General features: G+C 51.7%; 1 protein-coding gene across 6 annotated transcripts in view; it reads right to left on the bottom strand.

Moving 5' to 3' along the window:
- The window catches only part of Tbc1d22a (TBC1 domain family member 22A), a 315,829-nt gene that overhangs the window by 166,575 nt on the left and 121,553 nt on the right, over window positions 1-27,701 (bottom strand). For all 6 annotated transcript variants that reach the window (XM_027954562.2, XM_027954560.2, XM_027954561.2 and 3 more), the window contains exon 8: window positions 18,532-18,646. In XM_027954562.2, the coding sequence (XP_027810363.2) occupies window positions 18,532-18,646 (115 nt within the window). The remainder of the gene's footprint in view (window positions 1-18,531; window positions 18,647-27,701) is intronic.

Consider the following 27,701-nt stretch of genomic DNA (forward strand, 5'->3'; position numbering starts at 1 on the left):
CTGCCCCATTCAAGTTGACCTGTGTGGGCCTGGACAGAGTGACTATGAAGGACCCAAGAACCACTTCTAAATAATAATGCCAATCTAAGCACATGAGCAATATGGTGACCATCAGCTCTGTGGCAAAGAGACCTCTGCAACCTGGGGGTCTGTTGGCATTTCACTGCAGGAGATCAAATCCCTCAAAGCACAGAGCGGTGATGCCCTGGCTGGAAGGCCAGTGGGGTCACTAAAGCCACATGTCTGTTCCTCAACCTCACAGGCTTTCCACCACCTCATCTGCGCAGCAGGGAATAGGGCAGAGAGGCTGGACCCCACAGGCTCCCTGTGGCCTTAAATTCCATGACAAAGACTGGCTCCACCCGGGGGAGGCCACTGTTCAAGTGCAGGCCAAGGACAGTGACCACAGGACTGCAGTGGATACATTATATTATTATATTAAATATGTTATATTTGAAGGTATGCAGACTCCTCCAGAGACCAGCGAGAGGACAACAATCCCTACCATGACATAACGTGCTGCACAGAAGCAGGAGCTGCAGCCACACTGCAGAGTCCCCCGCAATGCTCTCAGCCCACTCCCGACAGTGGAACACACTGATCTCAACAGTGGCCCAGAGGAAGGGGTGCGTGGCTCATTCACGGGGTCCAGACTCGCCCAGGAAGCCAATGGGAGGCACGAAACTGTCCCCAAATGAGAACCACCTGGGAAATTCCTAAGCACCAGGGGGCCCACATGCTTCCTAGGGCTACAGCCTCCTGCACAGGTCTCCATGGCCCCGGCTGCTCCTGCTGAGTGCTCTCCTGGACAGAACCCAACTGTGCACAGATCCCCTTGGCTACCTGACTGTGTCATTTCCTCAGCAAGCAGGCGGCTGCCTGGGTTGGACTCTGACTCCAGAGCCTTCGAAGCTGAACAACTACATGCGATCTCTTTGCACCCCACTGCTGATCTATAAGGTGTGGTGATATAGCTTCTCCCTCAGGAGTGATGAGATGCTGAGAGGAAAGTCCTTCCAACGCTGCAGCAGAAGCCCGAGCTGACGAAGAATCAGCAGCTGTCTCTGCCACCCTGGCTGCTGTCACAGCTGTCTTGGTTCTGTCCCTCCAGTTCCCAGGAGTAACTGAGAACCTGAGTGCTTCAGAACCTAAGAAGGGCCCCTTGGTTCACCAGAGTTTAGACGACCCAAGAGCCGTACTCATGTCCTACACAGCCTGGGATTCCAGAACTCCTCCACCACACAGGCTCCTCAGGCATGTGGGGATGAACTTCAGCTACAGTGACCGGAGGCAGCCATTCCATCTGGACCCAGAACCAAGGCCAGGACGGATCGTGGTTGAGAGGCGGCCAAGCCAGGAAAGGGAGCTTCCCATTCCAAACTGTATTTCAGCCTCTCAGGCACAGAGACAGAAAGTGAATTATCTACTCTACACCAACCTAGTGTACTCTGCTCAGAGTGTGGTCACCAAGAACACAAGCAGAGAGGAGTGTGGGTGAGGACATGGGGAAAGGGCTCCACCTTAGGCAGCCACTCAGGAAAGCAGTCTGGAGACTCCTCCAGAGACCGGAAGTGGAACCATGTGTGACCAGTTCCCCTACTCCTGGGTATGCATCCAAAAGGACTTAACCAGCACAAGAGCGATACACGCACACCCATATTTACAGCAGCACAGTCAAAAGAGCCCAGTTATGGAACCAGCCCAGATGCCACCAACGGATGAACAGATCAAGAAAAGCAGTACATGTACACAGTGGAGCTGTACTCAGCAACAAAGAAAAGTGAAATCGTGGCATTTGCTGGCAAATGAATGAAAATGGAAAACAACCTGCCAAGTGAAATGAGCCAGACTCAGAAAGTCAAGGGTCGAATGTTTCCTTTCATTTGCAGAAGCTAAACAGAAACAGAAATTTTTTAGGGCAGGGGGGATCCTATGAAAACAGAAGGGAGATTAGTGGAGTAGAAGATGGAGATGGAGGGGGAAGGGGGAGGTACAGAAAAGGGAAGACACTGAGGAACTGAGGAATCCCCCATCCAGGCAACACACAGCTCCCTGGGCCCCAGCACGCCGTGGAGTATCCTCCAAGAACACAGGAAGCATGCCCACACACAAGTAGCACTGTTCCCAGAAGCCTCAACACTGTGACAGCCCAATGCCCGCCACCCAGGAGCAGAAAGACACATGGTGCACAGGCTGCATCACACAGCCACGGAGAGGAACCATGTGCAGGTGCACACATAGCACCCAGGTCACCAAACACAGGATGGACCAAAGCAGCCCACCAGGAAAGGCCACAGTCATGAGTCCACCTAATGACATGCACAGAGTAGGCAGGAAAGTAGAGAAAAATGAGCGGCTGCAAGGGGCTGGGAGCAGGGCGATGGGGGGCGGGGGGTGCTAGAGGGTGGGGTCTCATGCGAAGAGATGACAATGTTCTGGAATAAGTCAGTAGCAATTGTGCACACTTCTGTGGCCACTCTAAAAGCCACAGGAGGACACACTGAAGAGCCAGCGGAGGTGGGGCTGACTTGATGCCCCTCGGCCTGATAACCAGCAACTGTGCCAAGGTCCCCTACGTACACCCCCACCAGACCAGGAGACTGGAAAACCGGGTTGAGAGACCCTTTCTTCTTCTGCCGCCTTACAGAATTCAAGTCCCACTAAAGTCCACATACTCTCAAGTCGCCCGTATGGAGAGGGCCAGGTTCCAGAGAAGCCCACCAGCCCAGAGCTCACCAGGAGAGGGGGCTCAGTGATGACACTGCGATGGGCACCAGGGAAGCTTGGCGGAGAGTGCCCTCCGGAGCCCACCTGCTCCCCGTGGTCATGTCAGCTGCAACCTGCTCAGGTCTCCTTCACAGTTCTACTCCGACACCTGAACCTGAGAAGGCCTCGGGCATCTGTGCAGTGCCACTGGTCCTGGAGCTGCTCCCCTGTGGTCCAGCCGCAGAACACTCCCACCTACGTTCTGGGTGGACACGCCTTCCTGGCTCTCGCCAAACACCTGACACCTTATCTTCAGAGTGAGTTAATGTCTCTTGGCATAGGCCCCAAAATAAAGCTCCTGATGACAGACAGATACTTCATTTTTTCCTCATAATTCTTTCACCCTTAAGGAAAATTTCGTAAGTAATTTAATTTATTTTCCTTTCTATTTGGGACACAGATCCACTTAGAACAGAAAGGAACAGAAAGCCGGATTTCTCAGCAAGGATCCCCTTGGGAGGTTGGCAGCTGGCGTGTTCCAGCAGATGCACTTCCAGGGACGAATCGGAGGAAGCCTCTGTGGACAGGGGGCTGAGCACTCATCACCCTCTTCCTAATTGACATGTGGTGCATATATTATGTTCAGAAGGCTTCCACAGGCAATTTCTGGATCCAAAAAGGCTCTTAAATATTAATGTCGTCTGAATCCTTTTTGAATACTGTTCAGTTCTCATTACTGAAGCACAGACCTAGACGTCTGACATCAACGGCGTAGCTAAGCAGCTCAGAGAGTGTGGCCAGACCAGCCTCTTCTGATCACCCACGAAGGAGTCACTGAGATCCCCCAAAGGAACAAATGGCCATGCTGAGGGCCAGGGCCTATGGGAGTCGGGAAGATGTCTTCATAAAGCTGAGCTTTTCACCCAAGTACGGAACATCTTTTCCTATCTGTCGCTCAGAATGAGTAAGTACCTAAGACTAAGATAAAACAAAAACCAGAAGATAGCTCCCTTACTGACATCCGACGTGAGCAGCATAGGGGTGGCCTGCTGAGCCTGGCAGAGGAAGATTTCTAAATGAACAAGGAAAGAACTAAAGGACCACAGTGCTACTGTCTTCTCCCACGCCTGAGGCAGAGCTGCTGAAAGGCCCATGGCCTCGACCATGATCCTCCCTTTTTAGAGCATTGATTCCTGCTGTGGTGTGCAGCTGCCTTTGGAGATGACCTAGGGGTATGTGTGACTGACACACGGGAGAAGGTGGCCCTCTGAAGGTCAGTAACACAGAGGCCTCAATTTTCTTTCCAAGACTGGGCAGAAGAGGGAGAAGGTCCCTGCCACTCAGATCCAGGCTTCACAAGTTCATTTACCAAACATCAATCTTCAAATGTGAAAAACCAGCTGGCAACCTGCCCAGCCCAGACATGCCCCAGGACTGCAGTGCTGTGGCCATCAGGAAGGCCAGCCTCCACCCCAGAGCCCGAGGCCAGCCGCTCTGGGGGATCCCCCTCCACCAGGCTCTCCAGCTGTGCCTGGAATTCAGGAAGGCAAATCCAGCCTGTGCCACTCACAGTCCTGGAAGCAGAAATCCCAGGCTCGTCAAGGGTCTCATGGGCCTTGCCACAACCTGAGGCAGTGCCCAAAAGCCCACCCTTCATCAACCACAGTGACCGAGACCCACTTCTCCAGATGCTCAGATACACAGGCACCAGGTGACCATTGAGATATCCTCACAAGCAACTCCAGGAACCCACCAGGAAAAGAACCACCACTAATCATTTGGGTCCAACAGTCCCCTTTATTTTTACATACTTTAAGTCATTTTACAAACAATTTACACAACTACAAATAAAGCAAGGGGGAAAAAACAACTTTGTTAGAAAGTTTAATGTGATATTAAATGTGGTCAACTCAAGTTCCCCGTATGTAGATCTGAAATGGGCGACATCCTTTGAATGCAAATATGATTTGCCCTCCACAGTCAGAGGCTACTCATCCACACAGTCTAAAAACCAGAGATCAAAAATATGTGCCTGTATTCAACAAGCCCAGACTTTCTTCTTGTCGCCGTTCCCTAGAAAACACAGTACCACAACCACGTACACAGCGTTAACACTGGGTTAGGTAGGACAGTCACCTAGAGAAGAAGCATGCAGAAGAATGTGTGAGGTTGTCTGCAAATTCAATGTTGTCTTACGTAAGTGTCTTGAGCACCGCAGACCAAAGACAACTGCAGGTCCTGAAGCCATTCCCCATGTACACTGAGATGATGACTGTCCTCTACCATCACACTGTGCCTGCAGCACATGGCACTGTGAATACCGATGCCAGGTTCCACTTCACCTCTGAAAGGCCCTGCCTGTCACCCCTCTGGGCTCTTCTTGTACTTGTACAGTTGAGATGCAACCAGAACTCTAAATTTCAAGGGCATCCCTAATAGGTTTCAGCTTCTCATTACTTCTAGCTCAACCAAAACACAGGAGCTTTGAAATTTCTGGTGGCTTTCAATTGTGTTGGAGACAACTATCCCCTTCCTCCATGCTTGCAAAGGATTTTCACTTTGGATTTCTGAAAACAAATCAGAAAGACCAAGCCTATTGGTGCTTTCACATCTACAACTACTTCCTCCCACCACCAATGTCAGCAGTACCCTCAGCGTCTGGAGAGCTGTCCCACCTGTGTGCATGCTCTGATCCATTTAACCATGGGTAACATCTTCCTCTGCCAATTTTCCTCTCATTGCCATTATGGGTGGAAAATAAAAATTCTAGATTCTCTACAGTGGTTCAACAAAAGCTTTTTTTAAAAAAAAAAAAAAAAAAAAGCTTCAAAAATGGAATCTACAGAATTCTCTTCTATCTTCTCGGAAGATAATGCAGCTGTTTGGCAGCACAAGAAACTGCAGGCTCTCACAGAAGGGCGGACGTACTTCTGACCACCTGGGTCCCTGGCCCTACTTCCTCTTCCTCCCCTGCTATCCTAGGCTCCTTCACGAGCTCTGAGTGACAGACAAGCAATGGTGAAATAACACTGGGAGGACAAAATGGCAAAACGTCTCCAGGCACAGGGAAAAATCAACAGCATTAAGATCTATCAGGTACTCTAGGCTTACTGTCTTTGAAAGTCCAATGAATCTATACAGTGACTATAAGTGTGAATGGATTCTGTTCTACTCCTCAAAAACAAATGTCCTTTATCTTTGTTCTTTGAAAAACAGAATACAAATCATGAAGCAGCTGGGCATAGGGTCATATACCAAGAGCCAGAAATCAAAACCAGGCTGGGCAACAAAGATAGATTAAAACAACACAGAGTGAGTCATGCGACAGCAGCCTTATAAGCGCATGGGACATCCAAGTGGAAACCCCCAGAGCAGCCCTGAGTGAAACAGACCCCAAGTTACCCAGGGAGTGGGCGCCAGCCTCAAAACAAAGCAACCACAAAGGCCTCTACCCTGAATGAAGTCCCCACACCTCCTGTGAGCCCAGCCCAGAGCCCTGGGCGCACCTACAAAGCAGCCAGCACCAGCTTTGAGCTGCCAAACATCACTCTTGAGAGCAACCCAACATTCACTGAATTCGGACAGACTGAGCGTGCCCCAGGACCAGCCTAGTTCAGGAAGGACGTTGCGTTTTGCACTAGTGCTTCGTTCCGAGTCTCAGGGTGGCTGTGAGCAGCAGGGCAAGTCGCCCTTCTCCTGTCGGGTCGTAAGCACTCAGACCAGCTTCCTGCTCGGCTGGGTCAGGAGTCCAAGCTCACTCGCGCCTTGGGAGCCAGACTCCCTGCCACAATTTATTCTTTTGTTCAGGGATCCATTGCAGAGCCCGAGCAGCTAACTGACAGCCCTTGTCAGGACCCCGACAGAAAGATCCATAATTACCACGAGCCCATCTCGCGCTCCGCTGGTCTGGCTGTCCACAGTGCCTGGTAACGGAGGTCATCCATGGAGGCTCTGAACGCCTGCCCTGGCCCCAGGGCTAAGCAGTCATTAAAAAGATACACTCTGCACTGTTTGAAGTGAGACCCATTTATTTGAGTTGCTTCTGGAGAACTTCTGGTTTGGGAGGAGAGCCACCCTGGGCAAGGATGTGCATGACACAGCACGGGGCGAGGAGATCTGGGCAGAGTCCCGGTCCAGTGCAATCCTGGGCACACCAACCAAACACACTGAGCCTCCTCGGCCTGACCTGACCACAGTGCAAAGGCAAAAAGCCACAACAGGGGAAGGAGCATCATGGAAAGAGCAGTGCATGTGAAATGACTAGCCAATGTCCAGCACCTCTGGCACTTGACACATGCAGCGACCACAGGGCAGGTTCTCCACCAAGGCAGGACAGTGCCTGCACCGAGCTGCTCAACGGGCATTTGCAAAGATGAAATTTTACTTTGTTCTTAAAAAACACAAATCTGCACTGAGATCATAAGAACAGAAAGTCTGATCATCCAGTTTACGGTCCCCCCACAGCCACGAGCACCATTCTCAACCCTAAAAGCACAACCACTGCTGGTGTTCACTTTTCATCACTGTATCAAAATGCTTGAGAAAATCAACTTAAAAGCAAAAAAGGTTTATTTTAGCTCACCATGTCAGGGGTTTCAGTCGACAGTTACCTGGCTCCATTATTTCTGGGCCCGTGGTAAGGTCGAACACAACATTATAGAGCAAGTGGTAGAACACAGCTGCTCTCCTCATGGCGGCCAGGAAGAAAGAGAAAGGAAGGAGTTGGGGCTCCCATGCACCCTTCAGGGGCATACCACCATGACCCACTTCCTCCCACTACACCCGCCTCCTGAAGTCTCACCACCTGGCAACAGCCTGGGTTCCACATCCATCAGTGGACTGATCCATTTATGAAGAGGGGGCCCTCGTGATGCAGCCACCTCCCAAGGCCCCCCTGAGCACTGCTGCACTGAGGACTTTTTCAAGCCCCAACATGTGACCAAACATAACAGATGGCAAGAGAAACAGACGGAAAAAGGAAAGAAAAGAAGCTGTGAAGGAGCACTTGGCCCCACGGCCCCGGCTCAGCATGGTGTGTGCGAGCCAACATCCACACTGGCCGCGGGCTTTCCCCTGTGCATCCTGTTGATGGCGGGAGCCACACAACCTGTGCCTGAATTAAAAGAAAACGACTGAAAACTCAGCTCCTTGATCACATGGTCATATCTCCACACTCAGGAGTCACATGGCTGACAGTCAACTCATGTGCCAGGCGCACAGGCAGAGAACCCCCAGTGCTAGGGCTCAAACCCAGGGACTCATGCATACTAGGCAAGTGTTCTACCTCTAAGCCACACCCTGGCCCAAATTCAACGTTGTCAGATCACAGCTGACCACAGTCCTCTGTGGCTTTAACTAGCACCAAGAGCTCTTCATTTAGGACCAGGAAACAGGATCCAAGAAATTCCGAAACCCTGAAGTCAAGTCTGGGGCCGGGCATCTTTCTGGAGGAGGATGCACAGCCTTCATGACATGGTCAGTCAGAAAGCCCCGAGCCAGAGTTCACCTCCAGGCTAGGATCCAGATTACTTAATGAACAGGCTCCTGAAGTCTGAAGAGGCCCTAGATGGCCCTAGTGATGTTTCTGGATGTTAAAATATGTGGCACTCATATTAGGAGGGTAAAAGTGGGGGCACCACTAATGTGTCTGCTTGCTGTTTTCCTCACAAAGCCAGAACCACCTCAGCCACGCTGCAGTTCAAACCAGCAAAGGGACTCATTTAAAGACAGGAATAGAGGCTGGGGCTGAGTCACGGGGAGAGGAGGGGGGACTGGGGAGAATGTGAAACTGGCAATGGGAGGGGGAACTGGGGAGAACGGGAAACCGGCAATGGAACACAACTTGTTCTCCAAAGAAGGGACTTTGAAAGGCTGCCCGAGGGGTCCAAGTTAACAAGGACCAAACCCAGCACCTCAGCCTGGAGGCGCACTCTCAGCATGAGCCCCCACACGCTGACCTGGAGAGGGGTCCTCCCAGGCGGCCACCAGCTACAAGCTGAACACCACATGTCCAGGTTACTCCACTGCAGCTCCAAGGGAGAAGCTGATGAGATTCACACAGGGACCAGGGGTGACAAGGGAACAACTGGCCTTCTGTGTGTGCATCTGCAGGCCCATGGCAGGCACTCAAGCCCCACACCTTCCTCCTCCCCAGGGTGGCACCTTCCTCAGCAGCAGAAACTCAAAGCCATGCAGCGGAGCCCAGCTGGCCCAGGGGAACCGTGGAGGAGGAAGGCAGCTAGCCCCTCCACCCAGGGTGGCTCAAACTCAATACCGGTTTTTACTCCAGAAAAAAAAAAAAGAGAGAGAGAGAGAGAAGCCATAATTTGAAGTATCAGAGGCCCCACGACCCCATGACTTGAGACTCTGAAGACAGTTCTGACTGCACACAACTTCACTTTAAATCCAAAGCCCACCCACACATCACTGTGTGAGGATGCAAGGAATGCTAAGAACACCAACACGCAGACTCCACGTGTGTCTCCACCTGGGAGACAGGCGAGGGAGCCAGTGGCCAAGAGCATAACATACAGCCCCAGGAACAGGTCCTAAGACAGAGGAAGGGCAGGTGTTCCTTGGGGGACTCAGGATAACACAGGCCTCAGTTCACTCTCAGGCAGGCAAGGCCACCAGGCTCGTGTGACACAAATCACAGGCTGCATCTCCACAAAACTACCTACACTGACCGCTCGGCCAGCACCTCCAGACCCACGGTCTGGGAAGCAGTACTGGTCCCATGGGCAGAGCACTGTGGACGGTGCCTGGAGGGACTGGGCACTTACTTCTGCCACACCAGCATCCCAGAGGGGCTCCAGTCAGCAGTTGCAAGCCAACTGTGGTTCTGCTGCACACATGGGCACGCACACCTGTCTCTGCTGAGCTCCTCATTAGGCCAGCGAATAAGGTACCTTTAGGCTGAAAGCCCAAACACTAATACTAGAGAGTAACTGACTGCTCCTCACGGAGCTCTGGGCCACACTGGACAGCCCCACACATACACACTTAGCACCCACCGATTCGCCCCATGAGTACACACAGAGGCAGGTCCTGTCACGAGCTGATGGAGCACAGGCTAACTCATGTTGGAACATTCCAGACTGAAGGAGGCAGTAGTTGTAAATACATCCAACTGCTTTATGGAAAATGACCTACACATGTTGTCAGCACTTACCCATACACATAGCAGTTGATCCAGCAACGTCTCCCCTAAGAAGACACCAAAAGAAAATCCAAAATGCAATCAAGGATGTTACTTACTGAGATACTGCATGTTGTATCAGTCACAGTGGAAAAGCAAAAGCTACAAAGCTGTGTCAATAGGAAACTAGGACTCTCCTCACAAAGAATGACAGGCCTTGACCTTCTTTCTGGAACAACCCTGAGATACAATTCACATACCACACAACTGAGTCATTTAAAGTGATTTTTACTATATTCACTAAGTTGGGCGACCACCACTGCAATCTAATTCTAGAACATTTTGTTTCCTCCAAAGAAAGCGATCCTTTCTCTCCTATGTTGAGAAGAATCTGTTGGCGAGCAGAGTTAATTCCTTGTTCGATATCTAGCAGAACTCTCCAGCGGAGTCATGGCCAGCTCAATCTCACACACAGGATGGGCAGGTGGGAGGCAGAGAGAGGGGCACTGATTTCAAGGCCTTTGCTCACGTAACCGCAGGAAGCCCAGAAAGGGTTTCCACACAGCAGTCTTGAGGAAAAGCCTGCTTCTTCAGAAGGCCAGTCAACTTCGGCCGTGGACTTTTGAGTGGTCAGAGCCGAGGCCCACTGTGGGGGGATTTGGATCTGTGGAGGTTCCCAAAGGCTCGCCCGTTGAAAGCTTGGTCCCAGTGCAGCCAGCTTCGGGGTGGGGCTTTGGGGAGGGGCTTGGTCACAAGGGCTCTGGCATCACCAGTGGATTAATAATTTGATGGCTTTTGGGGAGGTGGGTGGTGAAACTGTAGACGTGGGAGGAGGCTGGAGGAGTGACTCCATGGGGCATAGCCTCGGGGACAACATCTTGTCCCTGGCTCCTTCAGCCACTTCCTCCCTGAACCAGCTGCTTCGCACTGGCTACAAGAGGAACAGCTCTGCTCCTCCACACCCTCTCCTGCCATGAGGCCCTGCCTCACCACAGGCCAAAGGCCACGAAGCCAGCCCATGGGGGATGAGAACCTCTAAAGACATGAGCCAAAATAAACCTCTCCTCTCCACTGCCTTCACTATCCTGTCACAGAGTCGCTGTCCTCACGTCTGCAGTCCAACTGCTCACACACAGGGACCTCACCTGCACAGACAACCTGCACGGGGCGGGGCCTTTCCTCCAGCCTCCACCTTCCTTCCCTCCCTGAGGCACCAGTCCAAAGTACCCCAGGAAACAGCTTCACATTTAAGTAACCCAGAGACATCAGAGGGAAACCACAGTGATTCTTTGTTTCTCACTATGCTGAAAATATTTATTTAAACTAAAATACCATTCTCACTTAAATTATGTAATTAAAGGTGATAGAATAATGTTCCTTGATTTTAAACCAAATTTAAAACTCTCAAAAGGAATGTGCTAGTCACTGCTTGAAAAGTACAGTCTTTTACTCAAAAATCACACCCCACCTGGGATGGGGACCAAAATGCCCAATAGCAGTAGGACAGATTCATGAATTATGTGAGTTATTTCAACAAAACATACTGTTCAGGAGGTAGAAATGGTCTCGCAGAATCTTCATAACACAGGAGAGAGCTGGTGTTACAAGGGTCGAGGCAAAAGAAGCCTAGAATAAAATGTCACATATCATATGCCCACAACTATGGGAATATGACACACAGGACAGGCTCAGGGAACATCACGACAGTGTCAGCCATAGGTGCTGTGGGCTGCAGATGTCCCGTCAGAGCCTGCCAAGGGTGCACACAGCCCAGGGACCCGAGTGACTTCTCAAGAAACTGTGCCTGGGCCCCAATGCAAGGGACAGGCCACAAAGCAGAGTTTGGCTCTAGGTGACATGATCCTCCTTCCTCCCAGCCCAGATCTAGAGGCTGCCCCAACCCCAGCCCAGAGAGGAAGAAACTGTAGATAATTCTGCTTCCAGTCAGCTTGGGACCTAGACAGCAGGAGGGAGCAGGAGGGCCTCACCTGCTTACCACTCAGAGACCCACGGGCTGAGCAGGCCCAGGACTGAGCGGGTGCAAGCTGGCCCCCAGCAGAGTGGGGAGGGCGGCAACCATGATGAGTGGCGACAGAGGCAAAGGCCAGGGCTTCCCAGCAGTGTGGCCAGCCAGGCCTCGACTCTGTCCCCCACGCCACTCTGTGGTTTGCACAAGCTCTACACTCAGTATTTCTCTGAAATGGACTTAAAGGCTCTGTTTTTAAATTGCACAAGTAGAAACTTTTAGTAGGAATTCAATTAATATCAAGTGTACTCAGCTTCAGTTCTGTACAAAGAACGACACACACACAAGACAGTCCTAAGCCTCCGAGTCCATCAGAGAGGGCTGTCAGGGAAGAGAAACCAAACACACTTCAGTGGTAAGCCAGGGCCGAATCCTGGCAGGAGCGCAGTGAGGGTGTGTACAGGTTTCCCCGACCTAGAGAGAGGCACAGGCACGGCAGAGCTGCGGCTGCAGGGTTACGTTCCTCCTGAAGCAGGGCTCTCATAGCACTGGGCCCTGCTCTGGGAACAGGTGGTCAGCACAGTGGTGCTCGCCACCAGGCATAATATGATTTCCACAGTTAGCCCAAGGAAATGCAAACACATCTGCACAAAATGACATGAGATATTCAGGACAGCATCATCCCCTTAGATGAGAAGAAGAGCGATGCACATGTCCACCAGGAGGAAGGGAAAAACAGAATATATTCTGTTTGTAGGTCCACACAAGGGAATGCTATTCAACCACAAAAAGGAATGAAATAGTGACCCACACTACGCCTCGGCCGAACCCTGAAACAGGCTGCTTACTCACAGAGCCAGACACAAAAGGACACACGGACAGGAAATGTCCAGCAGAAGCAAATGCACAGACACACAGCAGTTTTCCAGGCAGAGGTGCCGGGGCTGGTGGCAGGGATAAGGAAGAATGGCAGCTGTGCCTCCTGTGGAGTGTTTCTTCCTGGGATAACGAGACTACCCTAAAATCAACGTGTTGGTAGTGAGATCCTCTCTTACTGTTCCAAAAGCCACTGACCTTGACACTCTGAGTGGGTGATGAAGCTATTCTGAAAGTAGTAACAGTCCCGTCTGGGTGGGCTGGGTGGCGTCGGCCAGAACGCAGGCGCAGATGGCATAAAGACTCTGGCTACTGCTGCTGAGTGCACGTGTCTGGAACCTTCCATAATCAAAAGCACTTTAAAGCTGAAAGAAGTCTCTGGTCCATGTCGCCCAACCCTGCCCAGTGCGGAAGCCCCATGTCACCACTTCTAGTGAGGGCACTCCATGAGCACACAAGTGACTGCCACCATGCTTCAGCCCATTTCTGGAAGGTCACAGTGGAGTTCTCACCGTCGAGCCTTTGGGTCAATTTTCAGTCTGCACCTCCAGGGCACTGCACTGGGCGCCACTGAACAACTCCTTGAAACTGTCCCTCCTTAATTACCATGACACCCCTCACCTGGTCTTTGTCTGCCTCTGGAACCACTCTTCCCCGTTCTCTTCCCTGGGCACGCATGGTGCTGGCTGCCTGAGCACACGCACGCTTCCTCCTCTCTCCTGCCTCTCGCTGTCTTTTCCAGGCCCCAGGTGGTTGGCAGAGTGGGGAGGGCAGGGGCCAAGAAGGGAGGTCACTGGGTGGGCTCTAGACAATCCTAGCTTTCTGCCCCTATGGCCACGGGCCCTTTGCCCCTCACCACCTCCTCTACATTTGGAACTTGAGTGCAAAGGAGGTGCAGGTCCTGTTTTAGTGGAGGAAAACCAGAGGCCAGGAAACCACAGGAAGACTGTGGCATCAGGAACAACACTTACGGACACACTCTGTGCTCCACACAGGCCTCTAGGCTGTGCTTCTGTGGGGTCCTCCTTCAGCAATCCCAGCAGCCAGGAGGCCGGCGCCATGACAAATTCCACTTCACACACCCATGCAGGGAGCACTGGCATGCCTGAGGCTGCCTGCAGCTGGCAAGGTGCAGGGAGATATCTGAACCCAGGCACCTCAGAGCTGCAACCTTAGCCCAGTTTCCTTGGTGAGGACAGTAACACCAGCCAGGACTGTCCACACCCAGACCCCTGCACAGGAAAGTACACACAACTCCCACAGGAGGGTCACCCTTCCAGTTTCCTGCAGCCAAATGCAACTATCCTGGAGACCTTACCCCGGAGATCCCCAGGGTTCTGCACTCACCACTCTCTCTCAGGATGGGTACATCACAGCCGTCACTCCAGGAACCCTCCTATTTCCAATCTAACCTCTGGCAGAGCTCTCTCACAGGCTCTGAATGTCAGGCCATGCTCCTACCTAATTCACCATGGATAAAGCAAGCTCAGGGCTGGGCTCCAGCTCAGTGGTACAGCACTTGCCTACTGTGCTCTGGGCTTTGGGTTCCATTGCCTGCATGAAGAAAGAAAATGGGGTGGGGTGGGGTGGGGTGGGGTGGGAGGGGCACAGGAAGGAGGAGGAGAAGCTGACCTGCCTCCCCTTCCCGCACCGGCCTGAGGGTGGTGCCACAACACCCCAAGGCCAGGCTCTGGGAAGCACACTGGGCGTCACCTGCAATCCAGCCTCTGCTCCAGTGTACCCTCCAGGCCTCCTCCAGAGGCCTCCCTGCAGTCTGCTCCTCCAGGTCTGGGCCTGCTACCCTGGTCCAAGATCCCTTCTTATGAAGATGGCACAGTTCCTGCCTCATCTCTCCCAGTGTCCTGCTTCATCCAAAGCAGTGGTCATCGCAGTGCCCCCCTCACTTCCACAGACAAAGCATGAAGCCCCACCTCAAGCCTTTTCCGGCAGCAGGTGGTGCCAGCTGCCAGGGCCTCCCACGCACTGACCAGCCTGTGGCTCCAGAAGCTTCTGCGAGAACAAGCATCCATGCCAGGTTCTGTCTGATCTGGAATGTGTGTTTAAGCATCTACAAACTTATCGCGTATGTGCCTGGAGTTTCCTACTCACTCCCTAAGGCGTCAGTCAACCCCTGAAACTCAAGAATTCCTGCACCCTCCTGGCATATGGAACTGTTCCACGATGAATTCCTCCAAGTAAGTAATGCCCCCATCATGACACTGTACTCAGGGACTTTCTCCCCAGGCTCAGCCTGGCCTCAGTGACTGTGTTTACCACTCTGTCATCTCCACGTGCCTCCCATACTCCTACCCCTGCCTCTGAGGTCACCAGCAGTCTCCTGACCTCCTTCCCAATTGCAAGCTCCTCTAAAACCCACCTAGACTGGTGAGTGCCACTGCACAAAGTTTAGTTACTGACCTGCTCCACAGTTGCTCAGAATTTGTGGCCAGCACCAATGAGAAGCACGTGTGTACAGGTGTGTCTGTGTGGCTAGGTGTGGATGTGCATGCACGCATGTGTATTAACTTTCATTTGCAGACCAAATCTCATTCACGTGCAGGACCAAATCTCCCGTCCCCAGTGGTGGAGGCCCACAAGGAGCCCAGGGTTACTTGACTCACGCTCCTGAGTCAGTCCTACTACGCTCCCGAGCGCAGGTCCTGACATACCTCTAGAACATTCCCACACGGCTCCAGCTCCATCTCTGGTTCCAAAATGTCCTATGCCTTCCCTCATTTCCCATGCTGCCTTCGCTGAACACTGCCCCGGCGCTCTCCTGATTTCTGCTCTGACTGGTCATCCTGGCCAGCCTCCAGCCAAAGATGATGAGCACCCCCTCCCTGTGGGGAAGCAGTTAATCTAGTTTGAGAAGTCATGGTCCTCCTCGAATGACTGTCCACTGCCTCGGTCCCTTCTCAAGTCAGAGAGCATGGCATTGAGGGGCCTTCCAGGGCTAGCACGTGGAGTCAGGGCCACTCACAAAGGGACAGGCAGAGCTGCTTCCCACCCGGCACATCACACGCAGGGCACTGCGCTCCAGGCACCACCCTCCCACGGGGACCAGCAGCACTGCACAGCAGGCCAGGGGCTGCAGGGTCGTTGGTGCCTGGGCCACAGCCAGCATGTACCTCACGAGAAGCCAACTCCTGCTCAGGTTTCACATGTGTCTGAGGTCCGTCACCCGAAGACCCCGGCAGAATTCCACACCCAGAGGCCAACAACCACACCAGCTCCCCTCTATTTCGGAGGCCACATACACTAGGCACAGTCCAACAACCTTGCTCCAAGCATCAGAGCACCTGAGTAAGAGTATGGGTGCTAATGCTGAGGCACGCGGGCAGCAGCACCTTGGCAAACTTCGCTAGGTTTCTCTCTGTAGGAAAGGTCCCATCCAAAGCCTCTGAAGACAGCAGCCCAGTCAGCCTTCAGGAGCACTGATCACAGCTCCCAGACACCCTCATCTCCATGCCACAGCCAGTGCGAATGTGTGAAGACCCGGACCTGAGCCCACATTTCCCAGCCTGCATCCACCCCTGAAGACTCCTCTCTGTTCTCAACATGGTTCACCAGCCCCGGGCACAGCTGCCCCCAGCCTCCAGCCCACTCATCAGGGCCCCTGAGGGTACCTCTGGCTCCAGGCCAGCTCTCTGCTGTCCCCACCACCCTGGTTCCCTCTCACTCCAGAAAGCTTCCTCCGACTGCCTAGGCTAGGACAGCTTCTCATAGCACCCTATGCTTCCTCTTGATAACATAGAGACTAACTGTTTGATCAAACTTTCCAATCATGCAGGTAAAACCTGGGTTTCCTGCTGCAACTGCAGGCTCCACAGGGACAGGAGCCACACGGCACTTGTAGAGTCGGACAGAAAGTCACCCACACGCAAGGCCCAGTGGGAGAGCCCGCTCCACACAGTGCTCCAGGAAGGTCTGCAGAGCAGCAGAATCACACCCCAGAGGGAAGCAAAGTGGGACGCCAAGCAATTTAACAAGAGTCAGCTGAACAGCATGACAAATGATGGACCCAGACCACAAAAATGAACATTTCTAAGCCCAGGAAGCAAGTTCTTAGAGGACTACAAATCCACCCATCACATTTGAAATCCAGGACCAAAAATTTAAAATGTTCACTTAACGGAAGAGTCAACCACCAGAAATATAAATGGTATGGTCTACGCATATTTTCCAAAGCCAGAGAGCATATCCACTCAACACATGGTGTCCTTGTGTGTGTGTGAGCATGTGTGTGTGACAGCATGCACAGGTGGTGTGAGCACATTCGTTTGAGTGTGCACGTGTGGTGTGTGCACTTCCATGTGTATGTATGAGAATGGGCACGTGTGGTGCATGCACATTTACATATGTGTGAGTATGAGAACATGCACGTGTGATGTGTGCACATTTCTGCGTGTGAGTATGAGAGTATGCACGTGTGTGAGTATGTATGTGTAGTGTGTGCACATTTCCATGTGTGTGGCCGGGACTGCAGGAAGGCAGGAAGAGTACGAGTCCATGTGAAGAGTCCACTTGTATAGCAAAATTCCACTTCCTCCAGTTATTCCTTCTGGACAATTAACACCAGGGTCATGTCCTTCGTCCCGTCTCACTAATAATCAGGCAAGGCATTAAGAACCACTTGGGTTGGTGGTAAAGTAGTTAAGACAAACTTATTTACCACGTTAATTAAATGGTCTATTTAACATGGAATATCAATTCTCTAATCACATCTCAGTTGAACTTCTCCTTTCAATTAACAACTCTGAGGGCCACTGACAGAGGTCCTGCTGTTCCAGGATCATTACGAACATTTTCATTATCTGTCAAATGAGGGAGTGGAGGCAGAGTGTGAGCACTCTCAGGAGCAGCCTCTCCCCACTTAAGAGATGATTAGGGGGTGAGGAGCGGCGCTCATTAGTTGCTTAGCAATGAAGAGACCGCCTGTGAAATCACGAGCGGAAGCCAAGTGCAAGGGGCTGTGACACACGGCTCTGTGGGCCTGTCCCCCTCTTGGAGAAGAACCTGCTCAGGGAAACCCAGTCTCTCAGATCTCCACGAGGGGATCTGGAGCAGAACGAAGCCATCCTGGCCAAAGCCTCTGCCTCCAAAACCCCGCCAAGACATGCCAAGAGGGCTCAGGGAGGACACACGGAAGCCAGTTTAAATTAAAATGCTCCAACTGAGGGGCACAGCCCCTCCTGTGTATTTAGGTTTTAGTCATAAATGAATCCAAAAGAACATACCCAGAACTTACCAAATTTTCTAAAAAAACTTTAAACATGTTCAAAACAGGTAAAGAGATATTACAGTTTGCTATTCTCTCAAGAGAAGTACTCAAGAGAAAAGGCACAGGCCAAACTAAATATCTGTGAACCATTATTTTGCATGTAATTAATATTCCAATAAAAGGAAATGCTACTAGTATATCAGAGACAGAAAACTGATGAACTGCTGCAGAATGCAACTGAAGATCTGGTCTTCAGCTCGTAAGCACATCTTCAACTAATACCTTGGCCTTATCCATTTAAATCCAAACCACTAAGCCGGAGTTCCGATGGCCACTGAAAGTAAACCCACTGGCAAACACATTCGTCTCTCTTCCACTACTGCAGACGCAGGGCAGCAACCATCGTGGCTGCCCCTGGATGTCTCGGTAGCTGAGCATGCGGGTGTGAGGCACTTCTGAGAATTGGAATCCACGGCAGAGCTGCCATTCTCCACTGCTGCCCAGCACTGGAAACACTAAACTTGGTGCCAATTTTCAATATTGGTATAATTGTGCACAGTTACATGTCAAGTCTTATAAAGTTCATATTTCATATTCGTGACAGAAACCATCAAGTGACCTTACCTATGTATTCGCAAATGAAGACCACAAAGAAAGGAGTGACAAGGTCGTTTATCCCCTGGACATATCCACTGGCAGGGTGACGGATTGCCCATATAAACAAGATCCTTTCAAAAATCTGAAAGAAAATGGAGCAGGTGGTGAAGCAAAAGTAAACACAGGGAGCTTACACTGATCCACTCTTACATACAACACATAGTATGGATGTCTTTCCCACTGGCCATTAAAATGCAAATATAAACAAATAGCAATCCCAGTTTAAGTCTATCTTCTTACTGACTCCCCAACATTGTGAAGTATTTCCCAAGCCCTGAGCTCACCCTGAGGCCCTTGCTGGCTCTCACAAGAGGCCCCGCTGCACTCCCATGCGCCAGGACTGCACAGGGGCGCCCAAGGGCTCCGTTGGGCAGTACCGCAGTGCTTCAGCAGTGGACAGGTGAACAGTGGCTGGGTAAGTGGATAAATAAACGAACACTGTACTGGGGCACTTGACACATGGTGAGGGACTCGGCCCAGCCTGTTCAGTCTGCCTATGTGTTTGTATTTGTGTGTGTGTGTGTGTGTGTGTGTGTGTGTGCATGCACGCATATACAACCATGGCTTAAAGACCTTTACCTGTTCCACATCTCTGTCCACCGCCCCCCACCCCGAGCCCTGGGGCCAAAGCACAGCACCTGGGCCTCAGTCCAACCCTGGTGCAGGTGAACCCTGGCTCCCCAGTCACACATCCTGGCCACGCTGGGCTGCCACTCTGGGCTCAGGTCCCACTGCCCAGAGGCCTTTGAGACTCACTTCAAGCCCTATTTCCTGTGGCCATCTGCTGCTTCCCCAGCCTCCTTCTGGAAGAGGCAATCACTTCCTGCACTAGGACACTAGCAATTGGTGAGGCCAGGCTGTTGCCTGGTCCACTCTCACATGTCCAGCCTCGTATGAGGGGCACAGTGAAGCCTCCGTGAGCTTCCAACCGATGAACGAGCAACAGCACTGCTGAGCACACCAAACCCTAAGAACCAACCGCATCTGTCCTGGAGTCAGTCCCCTCCACACTGCGCACACCCTACACTTCACTGGGCTTGGGGTCCAGATCCCCCAAGTCACCACTGACCCCGCCGGAGATTTAGGGAGAAGAACCTGGAACCCACACAGGTGAGGTCTCCACCCAGGGTGAGCCACCTACTATTGGCGAAACCAGCCTCAGAACCCAGCCTCCTCCTCACACACTCTGGTCCATCAGCCACTGGCCACTGTGGCCACTCAATAGCTAACAAGGAAACCTCCACCTGTGACGCAGCACACCTAACAAATATTTGCTGAGTGATGCATCCGTGCACCAAGAGCTGAAGTGCTTTCCATTTTAAGTCAACCGCTCTGGCGAGAAGTGAATATTTAAAAACCTTCAAGACCAACATCACTTAATAACACTGCACCCTTTAAGGATTCCTCACATGTGAAAACTTGGCAGCTGCTGCAGAGGCTCCAGGGTGACCAAGATGGACGAGGACCCAGACAAGCCATTCCCAGCAGCAGCACCTCAGGTGACCCGAGAGAGAGACAGGGGCCCCTGGACCACAGTACATCAGCCATGGTTTGCAAATGCATCGGACATGCCATGCCCAGCCACCAGGCCACCAAGCAAGCCACATGATAACATGCAGCTCCATCAGACAGGGGTGGCAGGATACAGGACATGTTCTTGTACCCACAGGCACACATGGGCCTCACTGGGCCCTGGACCCCTCCCCAGCAAGCCTCCCAGGGCCCAAGTCCAGAGAAGGGCAGAAGCAGGGACTATTCGGCGACAAGCAGTCACAGTTACAAGGAGAGAAAGGCAAGAGCTGGTGGCTCCATGGAGGCACCCCTCAGAGAGAAGAGGAGATGGGCTACGACACCAAGTTCTCCTCCCAAAGAAGCCCCAAAGGGAGACAGAGCCCAGGAGGCCTCCCACCCACAATGAGGTGCTGCCCACAGACACCAGCTGTGCAGGAAGCTCACCTGCACCAGCCCTTTGGTCATGGTCACAGCAGGGTCCAGGACAGTGGGCCACCCTCCCTGAAAGTGTCCTGCAAGTCATCAATGCCTCCGCGTGCCCTCTGCATGTGAGTGTTTAAGCCACAGCTGCCAGGCAGTCTCCAGGAGGGGCTCAGCTGTGCTCAGAGCCTGGAGGCAGACAGGAGAGGATTCCACGGGGACACCTTGCACCCTCTGGGACGGGACAGGGTGACGGCTTGTCTTGAGAGGAGACGGATGCTGAGGAGTGCCAGGATAGGAGGGCTTCTGGTGGGTAGTCTACATGGAGACACAGTCAGGAAGCAGCGCAGGCTGCTCTAAGGCACTGAGGTGAGGGGTGGGGCAGGAGGGCACAGAGGGAAAGCAAGCCAGATGGCATCGCTAGGGACAGCCTTGAGAACCACTGTGAAGAGCAGGGGGCTTCCCACCTGCCAGAGTGTTGCCAAGGACAATGACAATGGTGTCCAGCTACGACAGCTGACTCTTACTGCATGCTCCCATGTCCTGAACACCTGCACCAACTCACCTCATCCTCTCACACTGAGGAGGGGCTGCCATCATGCCACAGTCACATGGCACCATGCGCAGACTCCAGGAGTGGAGACCCCCCCATCTGGGGCCACACCCTGCTGCGTCCCCCATTCATGGCCTGGACCAGTTCTGCGACTTGTATCCAACCAACTAAGACAGAAAGGCAATAGAACAACACAATATCGTCACGTGAGCTTTCCACCTACCCTGCCAAGAGGTACCCTCCCTTACTGGCATACTGTCCTCAGCCACCCAGAAGGGCCCACGTGGCAAGGAGCTAAGGAGAGCCAACAGCCAGCCCGAAACCCAGGAGGCTGCTGCCTCAGGGAACCCAATCTGCCAATGACCACCAGGGTCTGGCAACAGATCCTTCCCCAGTGGAGCTTCGATGAGGCTGTGACCCTCGCCAACCTCACTGTACAGACCTTGAGGCAGAGGACTCGGCAGAGCCAGGCCCCCCCCAGCTACCTCTGACCACAGAAACTGCGTAAAACAGTTTGAGTAAATAGGTGTTGCTTGAAGTCACTGGGTGTGGAAATGCTGTTGTGCAGCATTAAATATCTAACACAGAAGGGGAAATAAGACACAGAGAAGGCAGGCAAAGTCACAGATCTGGAGCAGCAAAGCCCAACTGCAGCCCAGTGGCTGGACTACACAAGGGCCTGAAAGGACTCATGCACTCCTGCCCTGCAGCAGGACAAAGAGCATTTCCCAAGATGAGACATAGAGCAGAGCAAGAAAGAGGCAGAAGGATTAGGATCTCTCAGGGAGCCAAAATCTACACCTGATTTGTATCTGCCACAGCCCAGGAGGGAGCAGTCACCCAGCAGGGACTGGGGTGTGTGTACAGAGCACAGGACCCTAAGACAGACTATGTGCTATGGCCCCCAGGCCACCTACCACACAGGAGAGGGCTGATAAGGTCAGGGGCGGAGACCTGAGCGAGCCTGACCTTCAGACTCAGTTCTCAAGCACCAGCCCCCGTGAGCCCCACTCGAGCACATGACCCCAGGCAAGCTGGTCCTACCTGCACAGCACCTGGGGAGAAGACATGGCACTGCAGGAGTGGCACTGGGGCTGGGCCAGCTCAGCAAGTGGAGCACACCAGCAGTCACCGGGCAATGATGCTCTCTTCCTCCCGGGGCCCATGAAGGGCTCTGCTCTGGAAGCACAGCGCCCAAAGAGCCAGCACTGCACCCAGGAAGAGTGCGTCTGCGTTCTTTGGGGAAGAATTTAGAAATCATATTTCTTACTAACTAAGGAAAGCTATCAGTCAGTTCAAATCATTTGGATCTAACTCTACTTGATCGCTCATGACAACCTGAAAGGCACATTTTTAAGACTTTAATCCCCGTACCATGAAAATGGAGACAAGCAGCTCAAGTCTAAGACAGAGTGGCGTGTAAGGGGGCAGGCCACCAGACACAGAGGACGAGGGCCTTCCAGGAGGGTGACACTGGTATAAACGCTGGTTCTACCACTAAAGAGGCATGGGTTCTGGCCACACTGAGCCCTCACAGAGCCATGAGAGACCTGTGGCCCCTCGTGCTATCACCACTGGAGCAACCTCCAAAGGATACCAACTCCAAATCCTCTGTCCACATCCACTCCCCAGCCTGGCTCCGGTCATCGTACACCTGGTCCAGTCTCACCATGCCCCCTGAGCATCTGACCTAGAACACATCAGGCACCATGTGCCCCCTGAGGCTTCTCAAGCCCCTGAAGACAAAACACAAACCCCTGACTGTGACTCCAGGCACCTGGGCTGCTGCTTCCTGGCTCTGACTTCATCGCCACCACAGGGTTCCCTCCCAGACACCTCTGTCCCAATCTCTGTGTTTGCTGGTCTTACTGCCAGGAGCCCTCTTCTCCTGAACTTCCTAGGCCCCCAGGACTTCCAGCAAGAGATCCCAGTTCAAAGCCTTAGAGAAAACCGCAGGTACCACCCTACCCAAAAGAGCAGCCCCTCTCCTATGCCCGCCCAGCACCACTTACAGCCTCACTGTGTCGAGGATCCTTGGGGAGGCATCTCCTTCCTGGCTGGCTGCTGTGTCCCCAGCCCCACTTGGTGGGTACAGGGGCTCTTGAGATCTCCACTGGCTGCATGCAGGTGCAGATGGCCCCCGCTCTCCTCACCACCCTGCATCTGAGCTCATGTTCCTGTGCTCTGGACAGGACACAGAATGCTCACCGGGATTCCCATTGGTTCTCCCAGTCTGCTTTCTCCTTTGAATATGCCCCAGACCTGGCTCCCTACCTCCAGCTAGTGGGAAAGGGGTGTGTGTGTGTGTGTGTGTGTGTGAGAGAGAGAGAGAGAGTGTGTGTGTGTGTGCGCGTGCATGCGCATGTGTGTGTAGTCTGGCTCGTGGGAGAACAAGGCCTGTGAAGACTTCATGGTTTTTCTCATCTCACCCCCACCATGCAAAGCAAGAAGACGTGCCTGGGTGTCGTCCTGCAGCCACCTCACCATGTGACTTTCATGGAGACAAATTCTCCCTAATCTTTAGCACTAAACAGCACGGTGAGAAAGAGGTCCTACCCCCAACAGAGGGACACGTGCTTTGCCTCACATAGAATTTTTTGGTTTTTATTTTTAATGTATGGACCTTTATTTTATTCGTTTATTTATATGTGGTGCTGAGCATCGAACCCAGTGCCTCCCACATGCTAGGCCAGCGCTCTGCCACTGAGCCCCAGCCTCAGCCCCTTGCATAGAGCTATTTTTTAAGGAACGCAGTGAGTCATTTCTAAGCTTTTGCTTTCAGGCCAGTTTTAAAAAATTGTAAATGACAGATTTCATATCACTTCTTTCCAATGAGCATCTTTAAAGTATACCAAGGTGTCACTTGAAAGGGGCACAAATTAAGCCCATCAGTCTCCAGAGGGCACGTCCACTCATGCGCAGGGCCTTTGCATGCATCCTGAGCAGGCGCTCCCCCTTCACATCCTGCACAAGCACCCACGGCACAATAGGACTGCATCCAGCACCATCACTGCCACTGAAGCGGTGCCACCTGAAACACTTCCAGGAAGAAGGCTGAAAAGCAAAGAGCCCTCGCTCCTCCACTGAGGCCCCTCAACATGCTTCTCCAGCAGGAGGAGTCTGGCTCTTCCTCTTGCTGCACAGGACGGCTCCAGGAGACACAGGCAGCTTCAGCTGATGGCAAAGACCTCAGGATTTCCCCAGGCCCCCAAGACCAGATCCCAAAAAGGGATGTTCAAAGCCAGCACATGCACATGGCACAGGCTCTACTCCCCTTGGCTGGCTCAGGGCACACAGGCCTGCTGGATGGCTCAATGGTCAGGAAAGTGCCTGGTCCAGAGCTTTCCCAATAGCTGGCCCTCCAAGCTGAAAACCCACCCTGCTCCTGCCTGCAGCTTCTGTACCAAGACAAGTCCCTCCGCTAGACGGGGCCTCGCCACAGTGCCTCCCCTGGCAGTCACCCGGGGGGCACCCACCAGATTGAGCCTTGCACAACCTGTGGGGCATGTTCACAACAGTGGTTAAGATACCAGAATACCAGGGAGACAAAGACCACTCTTCTTTTTTATAGGCCATGGACAAACAGCCCCTTAGGCACCAGGCAAGGAAAGACAAGGATTCACATAACTGTGGAAGCAGGCATCAGCAACTTGGTATGCCCTTCCAAGTTCAAGTGTCGCCCCCAAGCCTCCCCTAGATGTCTTAATGGAGTAGGCAGGGGAACTTTATATGATTTCCCTGGTTTTGTGAACATTTCTCTGCAAGACACTTCAGCTGTGCACTGTTGAAAAAAAGAGACCACATTTGGGTCTTGGTGTCACCCATATGCCTACCTGGTATTCACTAGCATTCTTCAAGAGGTCACATCCCCACAATTTCATATGTCAAAAGTGCAGGTAATTTACCAGAAGCCTATGCAGGGAAGGAGAAACACTGCTCTCCCCTGCATGGGGCTATCAGTGGAAGCAGGGTCAGTTTAGAAAGAGCACAGAGGGAGGGAGATCTGTCACAACACATTAGTCCACAGTTAAGTGAAGGAGCCATTGGGGAAGCAGTGCCTGACCTACCGAGGAACCATAAGGAAGGATGCCCTAAGTCCGGGGATGTGTTTAACAGACTGGTCTGGAGCAGCTCTGACAATGAACACTCGCTGGGCAGCATCAGCTATTAAAGTTCTATTCACATTCTTGATATTCAAGTCTTTGTTGGAGTGGGAATTCATTAAAAGTAGTACAAACCTTAAACTCTTCCTAAAGTATCTCTTCTGCAAATCAATCTACACTCAACAGCAGTAATCAAAATAGTTGCTGCTGCTGCTGCTGCTGCTGCTGCTTGATACCGGCAGGACCAAGGAAGTGAGGAGGCAGTCCCAGCTCTCCTGCTTGCTGATTCAAAAAGCAAAAGGTTCCTCCTAAACACTGCAACAGATTTTCCCTGGGAAGCTGGGAGGGGCTCGAGAGGTGCCCAGATCAGGGCACTTTCTGCCCGCATTTTGTACTTTTACCAAACACCCTCTACAGGCCTCCACAGCTGAACTGAACTCTAGCCATTCAGTGCCCACAAGGGAGCTAAGACATGCTGCATACTAAAAGTGAAATAAACTGAAATCAAAAATGCCACTGTGCTCACAATTACTCACTAAAAAAAAAAAAAAAAACTGATTTCAGAAATTTGAAAACATGCTAATTCTACCATATGAATCAGTAATACCACTTCACAGCATATAAAGTACCATGGAGATAATTCTTTGAGAGAAGTAACAAAATACAGTTACACTGAGAAGACCTGGGGGACATATACTTCTTAAACTCCAAATGCACTGCAGGCTCAGAAAGAAGACGTTATTTATAACTCGAGATTTTGCAACATGATCCATGAATTACAACATTTAATGAAAGAAAACAAAGCAAAAATCTGAAACGAATCTAGAATGTGGATTCAAAAATCAACCACCTTTCAGATTAAACACACAGAAAGCCCAAGACCTCTACCCACCGCATGTTCACACCACTGAGCAGAGAACTCTTCAAACAGGCAATAACCCTGCACTGGGGTGGGGATGATCCACACCCACCTCATTCAAATATGCCCATCTGCATCCATACCCGGTGCTCACAGCAGGCTTCCTGGTAGGTAGTGAAACACAGAGGTTCCATTATGTTCAAAATTAAGCACTGAAAGGAAACTGTACTTTCAAAGAAAACATTAGGGTGTCACCATCCTGAGAACAAATATTCAGCACATCTGATTACATGCCAGAGAATAACCAAACAATCGATAAATGGTCAGAAAAAGCATGTTTCAAATTAAAGAGAAATCTGACTTCCCCTTCTGGCAGTTATAGCTCATTAGACATTTTCAAACTTGATCTCATAATGCAAAGAACAATATATCCTTCATGACCGATTTCCATTTACTTCAGGTATGCACGCTTGGTTCAATACTAGGAAATCCATTAATAAAACTCATCACAGAACAGATTAAAGAAGCAAAAGCATATAATTTCAGAAGATGGGAGGAAAGGGGATCTAGCAGACCTCTCCAGCACCTTCCCCGGCACCTCAAGGGCAGGAAGTTCAAGGCTGCCTCTCGGCACACCAGACACCTGCTTTCCCCACTAGCTCAACCCCGCAGTGGGTGTCTTAGCCAGCAAATGCAAACAAGAAAGACACACAGAACAGAGAGGAAAAAAACAATACTGCCATTATTCACCAATGCCAATGACTGATTCCTTAGAAATCTCAAATCTACACAAATTGTGAGACTGACAAAAGAGGTTTGCAAGTTTCCCAAATACATGATTAACTACAAACAACAACTGCATTTATATATATGGCCAACAAAAAAGACAAATTGAAATTTTAAAGGATACTTTCTTAAAAATATATCTATGAGTTGTAAGAGTTGTACAATACATTTAAGATGGAACATTTGTTTAAAAATAAAACAGAACTAAATAATTCAAAACAAAACATTACTCTCTGTAAACGGATCAATAGATCCACCTTAATTTCTGAGATTTCTGGAAACCTAACAAGCTGACGTTAACATATAAAAGCACAGAAGTGCAGAGAAACTAGAACCCAGGAGAGTGGCCCGTCCCACCCAACTCAAGGCACAGGTGAAGGTGGAACGGGAGTGGAGACAGAGCCAGAACTGGTGTGAGTGCCCAAAAGGGGCCCCAGAGAGTGTGAGATCCTGGGGAGAACAGCAGTGCCCCGGGAGCTGTGGTGTCAAATACCATGCCAAGTTCATTCTGCACTAAAGGTCAAAGGCAGAATTAAAACCTTTAGAAGAAATGTAAGAAGTCCTCTTTGAAAGAATGCGCTACAACACAGAAAGGCCCAGAACCTCCCAGTGAGAGTGGAAAGCTGGCCCACTAACGTGAAGCAGACGCGTCCCTAACCCACAGACACAGGCATAGCAGAGTGTGCTGAGTGTATACCAGCAGGACAGCAAACAGACACCACAGTGGCACTGGCAGAAGCTCTCACAGACAGGGGACAGCGAGAACTAAGAAGCCTCTAAAACCCTAACCACATAGGCAATCAGGCAATGAGACACCACAGGGTGTCTGACCATCCCAAGTGCAGACACAAGTGCGGGCAAGGCCACCGCGGGCACCACACAACACAGCACCTCTGACCCCGCA

The sequence above is a fragment of the Marmota flaviventris genome, chromosome 3, assembly GCF_047511675.1.
Source record: "Marmota flaviventris isolate mMarFla1 chromosome 3, mMarFla1.hap1, whole genome shotgun sequence".
Classification (NCBI taxonomy): domain Eukaryota; kingdom Metazoa; phylum Chordata; class Mammalia; order Rodentia; family Sciuridae; genus Marmota; species Marmota flaviventris.